At 44.9% G+C, this 18,701-nt stretch overlaps 1 protein-coding gene across 2 annotated transcripts in view; it reads left to right on the top strand.

Moving 5' to 3' along the window:
• Positions 1 to 979: 979 nt before the first annotated feature.
• PHTF2 (putative homeodomain transcription factor 2) overlaps positions 980 to 18,701 on the top strand; it is a 181,546-nt gene continuing 163,824 nt past the window's right edge. Inside the window, exon 1 of one of the 2 annotated variants that reach the window (XM_060244685.1) lies at positions 980 to 1,071. In XM_060244685.1, coding sequence (XP_060100668.1) covers positions 1,027 to 1,071 — 45 coding nt within the window. In that variant the 5' untranslated portion in view covers positions 980 to 1,026. The remainder of the gene's footprint in view (positions 1,072 to 18,701) is intronic. The other variant, XM_060244686.1, reaches the window with a different exon arrangement.

The raw sequence follows: 18,701 nt of genomic DNA, 5'->3' as shown, positions 1-18,701 counted from the left end.
ATATACTTTCAAATAATAGTAAAGTATTTAAAGCATGAAGTTATTAAAGAGAAAACAGTCACTGCTGCTTTTTGGGAGAATGCAGCCCCTCCCAGAAACTTTACAAAGCTGTATGCCCAGATCACATGGAAGCCTTTTCTCACTACAGTCCTGATGGTGGTTGTCCTGATTTCTGGTACCAGTGACCTGTGCAAGGTGCTGGTAATAGTCCTCTCCCTTTATCATTCCACCCCTTACCAGGACCTCTGCTCCCATCCAGTCTCAAACACACTCGATTCCTCTCCCTTTATCATTCCACCCCTTACCAGGACCTCTGCTCCCATCCAGTCTCAAACATACTCGATTCCTGGTTGACTTCCAGGAGCCATGCAGGCTTTCACCCCCTCTTAGCCAAGCTTTCCACAGCTTTATTCTCAGTGGTATTCCTCATTCCTTCTCTGTTTCTCAGTGAGGAGTTCAACTTTCGCTATTTCTCCCCCTCGCCTCCTGTTTTCCCATTTGCACTCCAGATTATTTTCTATAATCTTTGGCTTGACTGGTCTCCTTTTTCTACTCTCACTGATTTTCATCTATCCTCCTCCTTAAAATCTCTCCAGCTACTATGACTGTGATAGTCTGTCTTCGGACATCCCTCAGGCAAGAAGCTGACCATAAAAACAGCTAAACAAATAAAACCCATCAGTTAAAAACCTAGATTAAAAGAAATGTTTTGGCCTAGTATCCAAAGAAGAGTAAGGTATGTGTTGTGCGGGACCTCTGCAAGGCTGAGAATCAAAGCTATCCTATCATTGCAAAAGGTAGGCTGCTGTTTATTCAATGGTATTCTTGAATATTTGACAGTATTTGATCATAGTCAGGTAATAATGTTTGTGTCAATTTGAGAGATAATTGACTGGTATCTTAATTTTAAAATTAGAAAGCTGTGTGTACCTACCTGCGTATCCTTTACCTTAGAATGTGATAGTAAAGTTGTACCTCTTTCTCTTTGCAGCCTAAAATGACTACTGTATAAATGTCATAGCGTAAATGGCGTCCAAAGTAACAGATGCTATAGTCTGGTACCAGAAGAAGGTAAGGGTGGTTTTTTTAAGGTTAAAAAGCATGTTTGGGGTTGGTTTTGTTACTAGCTTGCCAACTGTTTTCTGGTGCTCCCCCAGCCATGTTACTTCTCTCTTATACCCACACCCACTCGTGCAGCCTCAGAGAAAAGAAGCCCCAAGTACTGCGTGCAGAGAAGCCTGCTTTGGGTTTAGTCTGTTTGGTACATGGATAATGAGAACAAGTGCAGAGCAGGCTCTAATGATTTTAGGGAGAAAACGCTGCGATGAGATTGCAGTGTACTGGTGAAGTCCCTTCTGATCTTAAAAATTAGCTTCTTAAAATTAGAAAGAAGAGAGAGAATGCTGCAGATCTGTCTTTGCAGCAGAGAGGACTACTTAAGTTGTTTACAGACTACTGGAGGACAGTCATAGATCAGACTTGAAACCTTGGAAAACTGCTGCCATTGACGATACTGGACTAAATGGATCAGTTAGCAGTTAATTAGAGCATTCTTACAAGTCAGTATTACAGATGCAAATGGCCAGCTTTCTCCCTCTGCCTCTGTTTCCCCTTTTGTGACCCTGTTTGCTGCTTGTGAGCAACCTCATCTTCCCCTCTTCAGGGGTGGAGTAAAATCTGCAGTAACTGTGGTTCTATGTCAAATGCATTGGTCAGGTTCAACGGGAACCAGGTGTGCTGCTACTCTTCATTGTATTGTCATTCAAGAAATGCTTATCTTATACAAAGGCAGGGATACATGGCTGTTCCCAAGAAATTCCCAGAGGATCCTGGGAACTTCAGAATGGCTTCGCTTTTTGTCCTTTCCAAGGTGAAAGGGAAATTGTTTGAAAACATTCATTCAATTGTTCCTGTTAGGGTAAGAACAGCTGGAATAGATGTGAAAAAACACTTTTAAAAACCTATATTTGGAATGTGCTGTAGTTCAGTCGCTTATAATTGTCTTTTAAAAGAGTGCTAGCAGTTTAGTAGTTATTCCTTTCATTAGTTAAATATTGCTAAAATATGACAATTCTGAATGTTGGATTTTTAAATACAGCATAAAACTGATCATTATTAGATTCTGGAAAAAGGCTTCATGCTGGTGATATTTTAAAGGGGGGAACTATTATGGTAAAGCTGTCAAATATAAATTTGTTCTTATAGTTTAACAGGAGGTTAAGAATTACAGAAGGGAAGTTCTTGCTCTTGTAGGGTACCAGTAATATGCTTCCTGCTCTTCTGATGGATGAGACAATGCAGAAGGAGGCTTAGTTTCCTTTGGGTTATTCAGAGTACCAGAGATTTAAGTGTAGTTGTTTTATTAACAAATGTGCAAGTATAGGGTAAGCGAAGGTGAAGAGGCACTCTTGCAAGGCAGTGGCTCTTCTGTCTATATGGAATATACAAAAAGTTCTTAAAGGTCTGAGTATTATTTTATTTATTTATTTCCATTGATTTGTACCCTGCTCCTCCCACAAATGGCTCAGGGTGGCTTCCAACATAATACATTAAAATCATATAGAATAAATACAATTAAAATCCTAAAACATACCATAAAACAGGTGTCAAAGCTCTACAGGCTGTAGGCGGTGGTAGTGGCCATGTGACATATGAACATAGATGGTTCTTATTAACAGTAACATCCGTAGATCACTCTTGCAAGTCCTGCAGTGCCCTGATCTCCCCCGGCAGTTCATTCCACAGCTTGGGAGCCAGAGCTCTGAAAAGGCCCTGGCTCTAGTTGAGGCCAGCCTGACATCATTTGGGCCCGGGACAGACAAATGATGTTGTGAACTTGACAGTAGTGCTCTTTGGGGAATTTATGGTGAAAGGCAGTCCCGACCCCTGGCCATATAGGGCCTTGAAGGTAGCCAAGGAAAGATTAGTTTTGGAAACTTGAAAGGAAAGATAGGAAGTAAAAGTAACCAATAGCTGTGTTTATTGTTTCGATGGACATTGTTGCCCAAGAGAAGACTACTTTGCATGGGGTGGGAAGGGGGTGACAATTTTTACAAGTCTTTTGCACACTGAAGAGGAGGGAAGATCATTGAAGCTTGCACACCTCTTGCTGAATAAAAGCTTTTGTGGGGAAACAAGCACATCACACTAATACTTTAGCATTTATATTATGATTTTTAAGTAGTTGAAGCACTTGAACCATGTTACCTCAGTTCTTATAACGAGTATGCAAAATAGACTAGTATTGTTATACTGACATTGTGGGATGGGGGTGGGGTAAAGCTGATAGTGGTTTGCATATTTAGTTCATGGTAGAGATGAGAGCTGGATCATAAGGAAGACCGAGCACAGAAGAATAGATGCTTTTGAGATGTGGTGCTGGAGAATACTCTTGAGAGTCCCTTGGACTGCAAGATCAAATCAGTCCTAAGGGAAATCAACCCAGACTATTCACTGGAAGGTCAGATGCTGAAGCTGAAGCTCAAATACTTTGGCCACCAAATGAGAAGGGAGCACTCCCTGGAGAAGATCCTGATTCTAGGAAAGACAGAAGGCAAAAGAAGAAGGGGATGTCAAAAGATGAGATGGCTGGACAGTGTTACTGATGTAACAAACACGAATTTGAGCAGACTTCGGAGGATGGTGGAAGACAGGAGGGCCTGGTGTGACTGTCCATGGGGTCGCAAAGAGTCGGACTCAACTGCGACTGAACAGTAACAACAAGAGATGAGATGTATACCATAGGCTTCCTAATTCACATTTCAGTTTGTTTGTCACTGCATTTCATTAGTTCCAGAAAACATTTCTCCACATTGAACTGTCAGACTTGGAACTTCAAAGTAAAACGGACCATAGTTTGTAGCAGCTTAATCCATTTATTTGAGAACTAGTTGTCTAGGACAGGGACGAGTTGAGATTGATACAATTCAAAGCAGAACATGCCATTTTAACCTCTAACATCAAAAGCTAAACAATAAAACCATTCTCACACTTTCGGGAGGCAATAGCCGGTTCCCAGGCCTCCTTATCTCTTTCTCAAGGAAGGAACCCTGCTGGTTACCTTGAGGCTCACTATCTTCAAAGCTCTGTTACATTTGTTAGTGCTATGCTAGGAATTCCCATGGGAGTTAGTAACTGTTGCAAAAGTGTTTGAAATGCAAGCTTTTATTCAGAGTTAGCAGAATCATTCAAAATGGAGTTAGTTAGGGCAAGGGGACATGAACAGTTTAAAGCACATTAAACCAGTAAGTTACAATGTCTGACATGAAGAACTGGTCTCCCTCATGAAAATCGCTCAAAACATCAGTAGGGTAATACCTTTTTAATGCTATTGTTTGGAATTTTACTATGGGCTGTCATAGGTACCTGCAGACTCTTTCATGAAAGATATTTACATTTAGCAGGTCGAGACCAAAATGGCTGCTGCAATAGGCTACAGATCATGAGGCGTGAGACCAGCAATGTGCTTTCTTTCCATGGTAAGTCCATGCTTCCAGGGAAACAACTGCATTGCTGGCCTTACTCACATGATCATTGTCCTTCAAGTTCTGCTGGAAAGGGATGACAGCTGGTCCATAAGTGCCTTGGCTGCTACAACTTATAATGTACGAAATGGACTATAGTGCCATCTTCTTTATTAATTCAGTTTACTTAATATTGTCCAGAAGGTTTAGCCTTTGTAGCCCCAACCCTAAAAAGCATATACATAATTTGTCAGATGCATGTAGGCAGAAATATAGGTAGACAAAGGCACAGGAAGAGGAGGTGAGAGAGTTATTATAAAGAGTAGCCTGGAAATACAAATTTGACGTTCAGACTTGGTCTCAGTAGGAATGGGAGTGGCTAACTCAGAGAATAACTGTCCTTCCTTACAGTTTCATCTTACTTTGCCAATTCATCAAGAGTTGGGAGTAGTCCACACCCGCTCTGCTTGTATCATTTAGACTTTTGACAGGATCTTGTTTTTATCTGTGTGCTTCAATATAATGTAACATGTCTCTGTTTTGGAATTCATGGCTTTCTGTACTATCTTTGTAATAAATCCTGTCCCCTGCCCTTATTTTGTTTGTACTTTTGTATGCATATGTCTCTGCCCACTGCGTGTAATACTTCATGCTCCTGAAACTTGGGCTCTGATTCATAAAATTCATCCCACAACAAATTTGTCTCTAAATTGCCATAAGCACAGTTGTATAGGCTGCAGCAGACAAATTCTTCTGGAATGTGATATGGATGGTAGTGGTATTCAGTACCTACCTTTTGTAGCAAGAGGAGCTCAGCTAAAATCTTAGTCTATTGGTTTACAATTTTGCTGAGAGATGTAGAATTTAAAAAGCAGAAGTAGTAGTTTCAAACAGTAGACTATAAATAAACCAAGATCCTAAGGCTGGCCATGCTTGATGTGTTGCTGATTCCAATGTAACTAGTCAGTATTCTGTGCTCTCCCAGCAGAGAAACGCTGTTTAAAAATTAAATTTAATCTTAAAGAACTCAGAGCACAACCACAGCACTGTAGTCTATAGTGATAACAGCCACACCCATTAGTCCACTATGCATAATGCCTGCATACAACAATGCCACAAACATCTGTGATGTGATGATGACAGCGACTGGCAGATTTATTCCCCACCCTTCTCTCTGAATCAGAGACTCAGAGTGGCTTACAATCTCCTATATTTTCTCCCCCCACAACAGACACATAAGAGAAGCCATGTTGGATCAGGCCAATGGCCCATCCAGTCCAACACTCTGTGTTACACAGTGGCAAAAAAACCCAGGTACCATCAGGAGGTCCACTAGTGGGGCCAGGACACTAGAAGCCCTCCCACTGTGCCCCCACAAGCACCAAGAAAGCCGACAGGAGATGAAATGTCTCTGGTTCAGGAGAACTCATCTCAAAGAGATGAAGGATTAGCTGTTACTTTTCTACCAGGTAATGGATCAGAGTTGTCCACTGAGATGTTGACAAACAGTATGGAGTGTCTGCCAAAGTCTCGAGGCTGCAGGAGGAAGGTTGCGGGCCTAGCTTCCCTCGGAAATTATAGATGTTTGTATGCAAATGCTAGAAGTGTTCGAAGTAAAATTGGTGAGTTGGAATGTTTAGTGTTGGGAGAAAACATAGACATTGTGGGAATTTCAGAAACTTGGTGGAATGAGGAGAATCAGTGGGACACGGTGATTCCTGGATATAAGTTATATTGGAAGGATAGGGAGGGAAGGATTGGAGGTGGGATGGCTCTGTATGTCAGAGAGGGTATATGGTCCAGTAAGACTGAGGCCAGAGAATTAGATTCCCTTGTAGAAATGCTTTGGGTTGAAATAGAGGGCCCCAAAGGAAATTTAACTATGGGAGTTTGTTATCTCCCACCAAATCAAAACAGAGAGGACGATTATAATATGATGGAAGGATTAAAGATAGCAGCTAAACGTAAAAACTGTGTCGTAATAGGAGATTTTAACTACCCGCAGATTGATTGGGTCAATATGTGTTCTGGTCGAGAGAAAGAGATTGAGTTTCTTGATGCTCTCAGCGACTGTGCTATGGAGCAGATGGTCTCAGAACCTGCCAGGGGTGGGGCAATCCTGGATTTGGTCCTAAGTAATGCCCAAGACTTGGTGAGAGACGTAAAAGTGATCACACCGCTTGGGAGCAGTAACGTTATTGATTTCACCATTTGTATAAATAGAGTTGCCCCAAAAGACCAGTATTTATTTATTTATTATGTTCGACTTATATCCCGCCCTCTCCGCAAGCGGACTCAGGGCGGCTCACAATATCATATCCACACGATTGAACCAATAAAACATATAAAACCATAATTTACATTTTTCAGTTTTTAAAAACATATTACAATTTTTAAAACCATTATATAGTGCTGAATCCATACATTATAGGCGGCATTAAATTTCCAAACAGTGATCACTGGCATTCTGTGTGATGTCCGGTGGCAGCCGTCTTTTTGTCAAGCATCGAAGGCCTGCTTGAACAACTCGGTCTTACAGGCCCTGAGGAACGCAGACAGATCCCGCAGGGCCTGTATGGCTTCTGGAAGAGCATTCCAGAGCTCTGGTGCTGCCACCGAAAAAGCCCTAGATCTTGTCACGCATAACCTGGCTTCTTTTGGTCCGGGGGCGGAGAGCAAGTTTTTTACCCCTGAACGCACGTTTAACTTTAAAAGGGGTAAATTCTCTGAGAGGAGGCATGTGAAGAGGAAACTGAAAGGAAAGGTAAATACAGTCAAAACCCTTGAGGAAGCTGGGAGGCTATTGAAAACTACAATCAGTTTCAGTTTATTTCAATTTATATCCCGCCCTTCCCACCAAAGCGGCTCAGGGCGGCTCACAACATATAAAATCTAACATAGAGTTTGGGTTTAAAAATCCATCAATTTGCAACAATTTAAAACAGTAAAATAGAAAACATATAGAACAAACGATCTGCCAAAATGCTACACTACAACCTTCCATAAAGTTTCTACTGTCAATTAGTTGTAAGCCAGCTTGGAAGAGGGCTGTCTTACAGGCCCTGCGGAACTGCCCAAGGTCCCACAGGGCCCTCACCTCTTCCGGCAGCTGGTTCCACCAGCAAGGAGCCATTACCGAAAAGGCCCTGTGCCTGGTAGATTTCCAACGGGCCACCTTTGGCCCGGGGATTACAAGCAGGTTTTGAGAGCTCGATCTCAGTAGTCTCTGGGGAACATGTGGGGAGAGACGGTCCCTAAGGTAGGCAGGTCCTAGGCCATATAGGGCTTTAAAGGTAATAACCAGCACCTTGTACCGCACTCGGTATATTATTGGCAGCCAGTTCAGATTCCGGAGCCCCGGCCAAATGTGTTCCCATCTTGGGAGCCCTAATAACAGCCGGGCAGCAGCATTCTGCACTAGCTGCAACTTCCGGGTGCGGCACAGGGGCAGCCCCATGTAGAGGGCATTACAGTAGTCCAACCTCTAGGTGACCATGGCATGAATCACCGTTGCTAGATTGTCGTGCTCCAGGAAAGGGGCCAGCTGCCTCGCCCGCCTAAGATGAAAAAAAGCGGACTTGGCAATGGCTGCTATCTGAGCCTCCATTGTTAGGGAAGGCTCCAATAGCACCCCCAAACTCTTGACCTTGTGCGCTGCTGTTAGTGGCGCACTGTCAAAAACTGGCAGGGGGATTTCCCCTCCCGGGCCACGACGACCCAAGCAAAGGACCTCTGTCTTCGCCGGATTCAGCTTCAATCCACTCAGCCTGAGCCACCTAGCCACAGCCTGTAGTGCCCGATCCAGATTTTCTGGGGCGCATGCAGGCCGGCCGTCCATAAGTAGATAGAGCTGGGTGTCATCAGCGTACTGATGACAACCCAACCCATACCTTCAGGCTATCTGGGCAAGGGGGCGCATGTAGATGTTAAACCAGAACTCTGGAACACCCTCCCAGAAGCTATAAGGGCGCTGCGGGATCTGTCGGCGTTCCGCAGGGCCTGTAAGACCGAACTGTTTAGACAGGCATTTCTGGTTGACTGAAAATGAGCTGCCACCGGACATCCTACAGAAGCTGGTGGTCATAGTCTGAACCCAATACCGCCAGACTGGATCGAGATAGCGTAATAGTTTTAAACTGATAAATGTATTATGGTTTTATATGTTTTATGGAATGATTGTTTTTATGATACTGTAAGCCGCCCTGAGTCCGCTTGCGGAGAGGGCGGGATATAAATGCAAAGTAATAAATAAATAAACAACATCAGGGAAAGCACTGCCCCCTGAGGCACTCCGCAATCAAGCGTGTGTCTCCAGGACAGTTCACCCCCAATCGCCACCCTTTGTCCCCGACCCTTGAGGAAAGAGAAAAGCCATTGTAAGGCCAGCCCCTGAATCCCCGCATCGGCAGGGCAGCAAGTCAGCAACCGATGGTCGACCGTATTGAACGCTGCCGATAGGTCTAACGGCATCAGTACCGCCGAGCCACCTCGATCCAGATGTCATTGAAGGTCATCCACCAGGGCAACCAACACTGTCTCTGTCCCATGGCCCGGGCGAAAGCCAGACTGATGGGGATCAAGAACGGAAGCATCCTCCAGGAAACTCTGTAGCTGCAACGCCACTGCCCTTTCGATAAGTTTTCCCAAAAAGGGCAAATTCGAGAACGGCCGATAATGGGCCAATTCGGCCGGGTCTAACGTTTTTTTCAAGAGGGGGCGGACCACCGCCTCTTTAAGCGGTGTTGGAAAATGCCCTTCCATTAGGGATCTATTTATGATATCCCGTACACGATATCTGAGCTCCCTCTGGCAGGTTTTAATAAGCCAGGAGGGGCACGGGTCCAGATTGCAAGTTGTTGGGCGTGCAGATAAGAGGATCCTGTCAACTTCCTCCAGGCTGAGAGCACCGAAGCCATCCAGAACACGATCCGAAGACAGGCACGGAGTCTCAGGTTCGCAAACTGTCTCTAATATGGCAGGGAAATCGCGGCGGAGCAAAGCGATCTTATCTGCAAAAAAATTTGCAAAAGCCTCACAGCCGATCACCAATTCATTAGAATTTGGTCTGCCTTGTGGCAGCCTTGTAAGGGTCCGAATTGTATTGAACAATTGTGCCGGGCGCGAAATTGCAGACGCAATCTTAGCCGCAAGGTATGTTTTCTTTGCGGCTTTGACTGCCATCTCATAGGACTTCATAAACTCTCTATAAGATGTTCTAGTCGCTTCGTTTCGAGTACGCCGCCATTGCCTCTCTAGTCGTCTGAGTCCCTGTTTTAATTGCCGCAACTCCTGGTTATACCAAGGTGTCGGCTTTAAACAAGGGCGCAGAGGGCGCCTAGGTGCGATCTCATCGATGGCTCTGGAGAGCCTATCATTCCATGACTCCATCAGGTCATCTAAGGAATCGCCAGGAGGCCAGGGATCCCGTAGCGCCGTCAGGAACCGTTCCTGGTCCATCAGGCTCCACGGGCGAGCTAAAATACGCTCACTGCCTTAACAGGCTTGGGGTGGGACATCCACACGAGCCTTGAGGGCATAGTGATCCGACCATGGCACTGCTTTAGCAGTAATATCGTTCACTGAAACTCCCTCTGCGAAGACCAAGTCTAACATGTGCCCTGCCTGGTGAGTGGGCATTGTAACAATTTGGGAGAGTCCTAGTGTCGCCATGGATGACACCAGGTCCATCGCCTGATTGTAGGTCGCGTCATCAGCATGAACATTGAAGTCACCCAGGATCAAAAGCCTTGGGTGCTCCAATGCCCAGCCTGTTACGGCTTCCATTAGGGATGGTAAGGCGCTAGCCGGTGCGTTAGGCGGTCAGTACACCAGCCAGATCGCCAACCCCTCCCCAACGTCCCACGCCATACCGGCACATTCAATGCCCTTGATCTCCGGGGCCGGGAGAGCCCGGAAGAAGTAAGCCTCTCGTATGAATAGTGCCACCCCTCCCCCCTGCCTGCTAGTCCGTGACTGGTGAAAGACCGAGTATCCTGGGGGCGGCCATCTGGGAGAGGGCTGCGGTCTCCCCATTGCGCACCCAGGTCTCGGTCACGCATGCCAGGTCCATGTCCTGCTCAAGCAGGCATTCCCGAAGGATGGAGGTCTTATTATTAATGGACCTAGCATTACATAACACCAGTGACGGAGGCGAGTAATTTCGCCTGGTCCCACTACCTGTCACCGTCAGGATGGGACACAGGCTGGAAGGTGGCCAAGCACTATCATGTCTCAGCCTCCTTCCCTTATATTTTCTCCTTTTCCCCCCATCATACCTTCCCCTCCCCAGGAGTACAGGAATCCCCAGGCCAGTCATCTCCTGTTGGTGTCCACCAGCCCTTCAAACTGGCAGAATAGCTAAACTTATTCCCTCCTCAGCTCTCCCGTCTCCAACCGATCTATCAATAAATTACCTGCCAATATATCTGATAGTTATTTAATTTAAATCCCTCCTCAAATCAACCCCTAATTCAGTAGCTAGCAGTGATAAATTAATTGAATCAATTGGCTCCTTAAATATGAAAACCTTCCCCGATCAGTATCTCTTCTCTAATTAATTTGCCATGAATATATGTCCTCCAATTAGCTAATCAATGAACATTCAATTTAAATAACCAATAAATAATCATCCAATTCTAATAGTATTGGCAGTTAGGTCCAATAGAGTTAAAGGGTTAAAAGGGCTTAAACTAAATAAAAATGCTGTTATTTTTAAAGTGACGATGATCATAAAGTGCAAATGTTCTTGTTATTAAAGTGTGTCAGTGTCCACAGAGTGCAAGTGTTCTTACTCTTTGGCGTTAACCATGTGGTGCGCGTGTTCTTATTCCGGGGCATGATCTTACTCGGTACAGCATGCCATCATGCTGTCTGGCAAACCTGGGGCAACCCACCACACAACTCAGGGGACGCAGGGAGGTACCAGCCCCCCCCCGTGTCCCTCCAGTCGCGCAGCCGTCGCTCCCAGGGACCCAGACGTCGTGCAGTAGCCGGCTGATATCGCAGCCCCCTCCGGAGTGGATCTTCCCGGCCTGTTCTGGCTCCCCCTATTCTTCGTCCACAATCCCCAATCACAGCGACCGGGGGGGAGGGGGGGAGAGGAAAGGATAGGGCTCAGATAAAATATATACCACCAGTTAGGAAAGGCACAAACAGGTATACGAAAAGGCCTGCATGGTTAACAAACAAAGTAATGGAAGCTGTAAAAGGTAAGAAGGACTCCTTTAAGTGGTGGAAAGCTAGTCCAAGTGAGATTAATAAAAGGGAACACAGGCTGTGACAAATCAAATGCAAGACTGTGATCAGGCAGGCAAAAAGGGACTATGAGGAGCATATTGCAAAAAACATAAAGACCAACAATAAAAATTTCTTCAAATATATTAGAAGTAGGAAACCAGCCAGGGAGGCAGTGGGGCCCTTAGATGACCAAGGGGTCAAAGGATTACTGGAGGAGGATAGGGAAATGGCTGAGAAGCTGAATGCATTTTTTTTTCTGTCTTCACTGTGGAAGATGAGAAGTGTTTGCCCGCTCCAGAACCACTTATTTTGGAAGGGGTGTTGAAAGACCTGAGTCAGATTGAGGTGACGAGAGGAGGTCCTACAACTGATAGACGAATTAAAAACTAATAAGTCAACAGGTTCGGATGGCATACATCCAAGAGTTCTGAAAGAACTCAAAGTTGAACTTGTGGATCTTCTGACAAAAATATGTAATCTTTCATTGATATCTGCCTTCGTTCCTGAGGACTGGAAGGTAGCAAATGTCACCCCAATCTTTAAAAAGGGTTCCAGAGGAGATCCAGGAAATTACAGGCCAGTCAGTCTGACTTCAATACTGGGAAAGTTGGTAGAAACCATTATCAAGGACAGAATGGGCAGGCACACTGATGAACACGGGTTATTGAGGAAGACTCAGCATGGGTTCTGTAAGGGAATATCTTGCCTTACTAACCTGTTACATTTCTTTGAGTGGTGAACAAACATATGGACAAAGGAGACCCAATAGATGTTATTTGCCTTGACTTCCAGAAAGCTTTTGATAAAGTTCCTCATCAAAGGCTCCTTAGAAAGCTCGAGAGTCATGGAGTAAAAGGACAGGTCCTCTTGTGGATCAAAAACTGGCTGAGTAATAGGAAGCAGAGAGTGAGTATAAATGGGCAGTCTTCACAGTGGAGGACGGTAAGCAGTGGGGTGCCGCAGGGCTCGGTACTGGGTCCCATCCTCTTTAACTTGTTCATAAATGATTTAGAGTTGGGAGTGAGCAGTGAAGTGGCCAAATTTGCGGATGACACTAAATTGTTCAGGGTGATGAGAACCAGAGAGGATTGTGAGGAACTCCAAAGGGATCTGTTGAGGCTGGGTGAGTGGGCGTCAATGGGCAGATGAGGTTCAATGTGGCCAAGTGCAAAGTAATGCACATTGGGGCCAAGAATCCCAGCTACAAATACAAGTTGATGGGGTGTGAACTGGCAGAGACTGACCAAGAGAGAGATCTTGGGGTTGTGGTAGATAACTCACTGAAAATGTCAAGACAGTGTGCGATTGCAATAAAAAAGGCCAACGCCATGCTGGGAATTATTAGGAAGGGAATTGAAAACAAATCAGCCAGTATCATAATGCCCCTGTATAAATCGATGGTGCGGTCTCATTTGGAATACTGTGTGTAATTCTGGTCACCACACCTCAAAAAGGCTATTATAGCATTGGAAAAAGTCCAGAATAGGGCAACTAGAATGATTAAAGGGTTGGAACACTTTCCCTATGAAGAAAGGTTAAAACGCTTGGGGCTCTTTAGCTTGGAGCCAGTTTGGTGTAGTGGTTAAGTGCGTGGACTCTTATCTGGGAGTACCGGGTTTGATCCCCCACTCCTCCACTTGCATCTGCTGGAATGGCCTTGGGTTAGCCATAGCTCTGGCAGAGGTTGTCCTTGAAAGGGCAGCTGCTGTTAGAGCCCTCTCGGTCCCACCCACCTCACAGGTTGTCTGTTGTGAGGGGAGATGATAAAGGAGATTGTAAGCCTCTCTGATTCAGAGAGAAGGGTGGGGTATAAATCTGCAATTCTTCTTCTTCTTGGAGAAACGTCGACTGCGGTGTGACATGATAGAGGTTTACAAGATAATGTATGGGATGGAGAAAGTAGAGAAAGAAGTACTTTTCTCCCTTAATCACAATATAAGTATCCGTGGGTATTCGATGAAATTGCTGAGCAGTCAGGTTAATACGGATAAAAGGAAGTACTTCTTCACCCAAAGGGTGATTAAGATGTGGAATTTACTGCTACAGAAGGTGGTGGCAGCTACAAGCATAGACAGTTTCAAGAGGGGGTTAGATAAAAATATGGAGCAGTGGTCCATCAGTGGGTATTATCCACAATGTGTATATATATGTGTGTATGTGTGTGTGTGTGTATATATATATTTGGCCACTGTGTGACACGGAGTGTTGGACTGGATGGGCCATTGGCCTGATCCAACATGGCTTCTCTTATGTTCTTAAGAATATAAAATTTATATTTCCGCTACCTAATCTTAAATAGGTACACACATGGCCCAGCCTGACATGGCCTGGCCCAACAAGGTATCATTTATGTCAAATCTGGCCCTCATACCAAATGAGTTCAACACCCCTGATCTAGTGGCCCCTCCTCTACACATTATCTCCTCACTTGGAGATTCAGGTGTTTAGGGCGATACTGTAGACTTTGGACCAATGCTTGCCTGTCAATGTATGGAGTTGCATAGGAGCTCTGTGTGCAGTTTGTTTGTGCTGCTCTGATCCTAGAAGGCAGGAGTGTTCGACCAGTAGGAGTACAGTGACTGGTCTGCACCCCAAATGAAGTTATGTTCTGTTTACCCCGCACCCACCCACATGCTGGTTTACATTGACTTTTGTTTTATTTATTTGGAATATTATATAGTGATATTATCCTATATAATATCTCGCTGTAGCATCTCACTGGTGTAGTGATGGCACAGTGAGGTGTCCATATGAGGGAAAAAGACAAGTCAAAATTCAGTAGCTACATATTGCAGGTGAGAGAGAGAGAGAGAGAATCAACCGTTGGGGGAGGAAATCACCTCTCCTTACTTTACATTTACTGATGTATTTACAGATTTGTTAATTATCAGTTCTTTACAAAATAAACTTATCAACAAGAACCGTTTTACATAGCAGTTTTATTATAATATTACAGATAAAAATATTACCACAAAGCATGAAATTCCCCTCCACTCCATAGGTGTGAAGGATGCATTGTCCATGGCTCTGCAGTTGAGGGGTAGAGTCGAGACTACTGTTGGGCGTTTGTGTCCTGAGCTGAAGTGCCTGTAAGGGCTCTGAAGAGGCAGATGTTAACAATGGATGGGATCCAGACTAAGCTGGCAAATTCTACCAAGTCCTCCTTCCCAAGTCTGGTCATTTCTCTGGGGGCCCACATCCCTCAGGAGGAGCATTGCATAGAAAATAGTGGGCTGTAGTAGGAGAGAGGGAGCAGGAAGTTGTTGTTCTACTGTTAGTCTGAAGCCAACCCGGAATTCTTTTTCTGTCTTTGAATATTTGTGCAAAATCTTTGTACAGTTTCAGTGATCAGTGTTTCTAAAGGTTTGGATCCAACCAGTTTTTTGCTAGTAAAAAAAGGGAGGAAAGGGTTCATTTCTGTCCTGTCAAAAAAGCAGTGCTGGGCGTCATGGGACCTGCATGGAACCCATCATATAGAACAGGGGCAGCAGTAAGGAGGCACATTAAGTGAAATTGACTGTAAAAAAAATAGATGGATCTAGCCCTAAGTGTGCCCAGCATGTGTCTAGGGCTGTGCTGCCCAACCTATTATCTCTGGCTGGGATTTTATGTACTTCACTAGGAATAAGACCCGTTTTGAAGAAAAATACAGCAGGCTCTGGGCGAGGCCCCCTCCCCTTGCTGTCTTACCCACTCAAACAGGGCCAGTCACCCACTAGGCAAACTAGGCGCCGCCGAACCCTCCTTTCCCTTCCGCCCCCCCAGGCACGGTGCTTGCTCGCTCCTTCCCTTTGCCTAGGGCGCCATGTGCCGTTGGGTCGGTGCTGCCCCCAATGAATTCATTCACCCCCCCCCCCCACTTCGAGGGGAGCTGATCTTTGCCATCTGGAGAGCAGTTGTAATTCTGAGTGATCTCCAATCCTCACCTGGAGATCAGCAACAATGGTTCCCCAGAAGAAATGGCTGGTTTGGAGGGTGGAGTGTATGGCATGTACCTGTCTGAGGTCCCACCTCTCCTCAAACCCCAACCTCTCCAGGCTCGATCCCTCAAGTCTCCAGGAATTTCCTAACCTTTAGTTGGCAACCCTATCTCTTTCCCTTTATTTGTCCCTCTGACTTCAGCTTTCCATTGCATCTCCCCTCCCTGCAGCCTATATGTAGGAAAAGGACAGTCTTTCTCCACAGTGGTGGGGACCAGAGCAGCTTACATCATTCTTCTCTCCCCCCTTTAATGTGCACAACAACCCTGTGAGGTAGGTTAGACTGAAAGTCTGTGAGTGGTCCGAAATCACCCAGTCAGCTTTCACAATTAGAACTTGGGTCTGGCAGATCCCACTCTGATGCCTTAATTCCTGTTCCTTCCTCAGACTCCATCACAAAATCTCCAGGAATTTCCCACCAACCTGGAACTGGCAGCGCTAGTCAGGACTGGCTGCAGTGAGTTCTCCCTCAGAGGCCTTTATTGGTACCTTTCAGACCAATACTGTCTCTGATAATGTTGGTCTTAAGAGCAGGACTTCAATATATCTCTGTCTCTCGCTTTCATCCCGCTCTCTCTTTTCTCTGCATCTGTACAGGATACCATTTCCCCCCCTGTGTCTGGCTATTTCCCTTCCAGAGGAGGAGAGGCAGGAGGCCTTAGACAATTGAGGGAAGGCTTCCTCTGGCTCTTCCCCTCCTCCTCCCTCAGCCAGTCGAGGGTAGGCTTTCTTTCTCTCCTCTACAAAGCAGTGGCTAAATCCTTGTCTGTTCTGAGGCTGGAAGATGTGTAACAGGCAGATCAGCCAATGGGAGATCAGGTGAACCTGTGACCATTCTGTCTGGAGAATTTGATGATGATGATGGTGATAGTCAGCATCTAAAGCTGCCCTGTGGCTGCTTAGGTGGGGCAAGGACAATTGCTTTTCTCCTTACATTAACTGGTTTGTTGGGATAACATTAACACAGCAGCAGAGGTGGGTCCTGGACTGGGAAGGTTATGGTTGCCCGCTGGTCACACTGCTTCCCTCATTTATGTATAGCAGCACATCTTTCTGATCCCTGTGCCAAGTTAGGTAAGTGCAGAAGTGTACTGGTATTTCAGAGCTGCTCTGGAATTACTTCAAGGTTGCTCCATAATCCTTTTTAAAGTTTTAATTTCAGAAGTGTCTATAGTGTCATTGTATATGGATGTGCATGTAGTTTCCTTCCATGTAGTTTATACTTTATTGTCAGGATTATAATATTGGAGAATGGCAGTTCTCTTGGACATGAATTATAAATGCCTTCTGAAATATTTATTATTTCTATTAGAAACACCAGGCTTCGTGAGTATTGGACTACATGTTGATACTATCATTGCTTGTGCTTAAAGTGTATATCGCTGTCTATCACAAAGCTCAAGTTTAGTATTGGAAAGAATGCCCATTACCATTGCTGTCTACAGGGAGTCACTGGGAAGAATCAATAAAGAACATTTTTATGTTAACTGTTTTTGGTATTCTTCCGGACAGGAAAAACAGGCCTTCCTTCTTCAGAACAGGAAAAAGGGTGGTGAGGTTGATCATGATAATTATTATCTATATACTCTTAGTAAAGCTGGTATTTCGTAGCTGCAGTCCCCAAATTTCAAAAATGGACATACTATTCTATCTCTAAGACCAACTTTGTTTTATTCAGAACGTAAGCTTTCGTGTGCATGCACACTACTTCAGATGAGGAATGAGGTACAGTAAGCAGAGACACATATAGCTGGTGGGATTTAAACCCCACCAGGTATATGTGTCTCTGCTTACTGTACCTCATTCTTCGTCTGAAGAAGTGTGCATGCACACGAAAGCTTACGTTCTGAATAAAACTAAGTTGGTCTTAGAGGTGCAATTGACTCCTATTTTGTTCTACTACTTCAGACCAACACCAGTATAGTATGGCCTATTTGGATCATACTATACTATCTGATATAATATAGGATCAGGTCAATGGCCCATCCAGTCCAACACTCTGTCACACAGTGGCCAAAACCCAGGTGTCATCAGGAGGCCCACCAATGGGACCAAAACTCCAGAAGCCCTCGCACCATGCCCCACCAAGCATCAAGGATACAGAGCACCACTGCCCCAGATATAGTATTCCATCTATTCTTTGTGGCTAATAGCCACTGATGGACCTCTGCTCCATTTGTTTATCTAGTTCCCTCTTGAAGCTATGCTCATAGCTGCCACTACTTCTTGCAGCAGCAAACTCCATGTTTTAATTACTCTTTGGGAGAAGAAGTACTTTCTTTTAACTCTTCTAAACCGACTGTTCATCAATTTCATTGACTGCCCACAAGATGAGTGTATTGTGTGTGTGAGAGAAAAATGCTGCTTTTTCTATCTTCTCTGTCCCATGTATAATTTTGTAAACCTTTATTATGTCACCCCTCTGTCATTTCTCCAAGCTAAAGAGCCCTAACCTCTTTAGCCATTGTGTGTTTCCCACAATCCAATCAGGGAGGCAGGAAGTAGAACTACTTCTTCTTTATGTGATGCAGGAACATCCATTACGCTGTTCCTTTCCTGCCTCGATAAGGAGAGCAATGTGTTGGTTTAGGTCTAAAATCTTCCTTCTACAACAACTTTACTATTAGTTCTTCCTCTTCCAGCCTTACTCCTTTGTATAATCTGATTGCTTTCTTATGTTTTTTCTATGTTTTTTTCTGTCTCTCCATTAGTTACTCTTCCACTTTTGTCCTTGTTCTTCCTTCTTCCCCCCTTGTGGGGGACTGACATTGTGGTGACTTCTGGCCTCAAGAAATAGCCGTGGAGTGAAGAGGACAAAAATGGAGAGCCAAATGGATGACTTCCTCAATTACAAGGCTGATTAAGGCTCCCAATTCCAGGGCTGTAGGAGATGACTCCAGAGCTGACATATTATCTTTCAGCTTGTCATGGGTTCCAACAACATGTCTTTTATGGATAAAGCACCACAGTGCAGGAGGAAGTGCTGTGGGTCCTTTTCAATGACTTGCTCCGCCCTTGCTGC

The sequence above is a fragment of the Heteronotia binoei genome, chromosome 8, assembly GCF_032191835.1.
Source record: "Heteronotia binoei isolate CCM8104 ecotype False Entrance Well chromosome 8, APGP_CSIRO_Hbin_v1, whole genome shotgun sequence".
NCBI classification, from domain to species: domain Eukaryota; kingdom Metazoa; phylum Chordata; class Lepidosauria; order Squamata; family Gekkonidae; genus Heteronotia; species Heteronotia binoei.
This window is presented reverse-complemented; position numbering and strand designations above follow the sequence as displayed.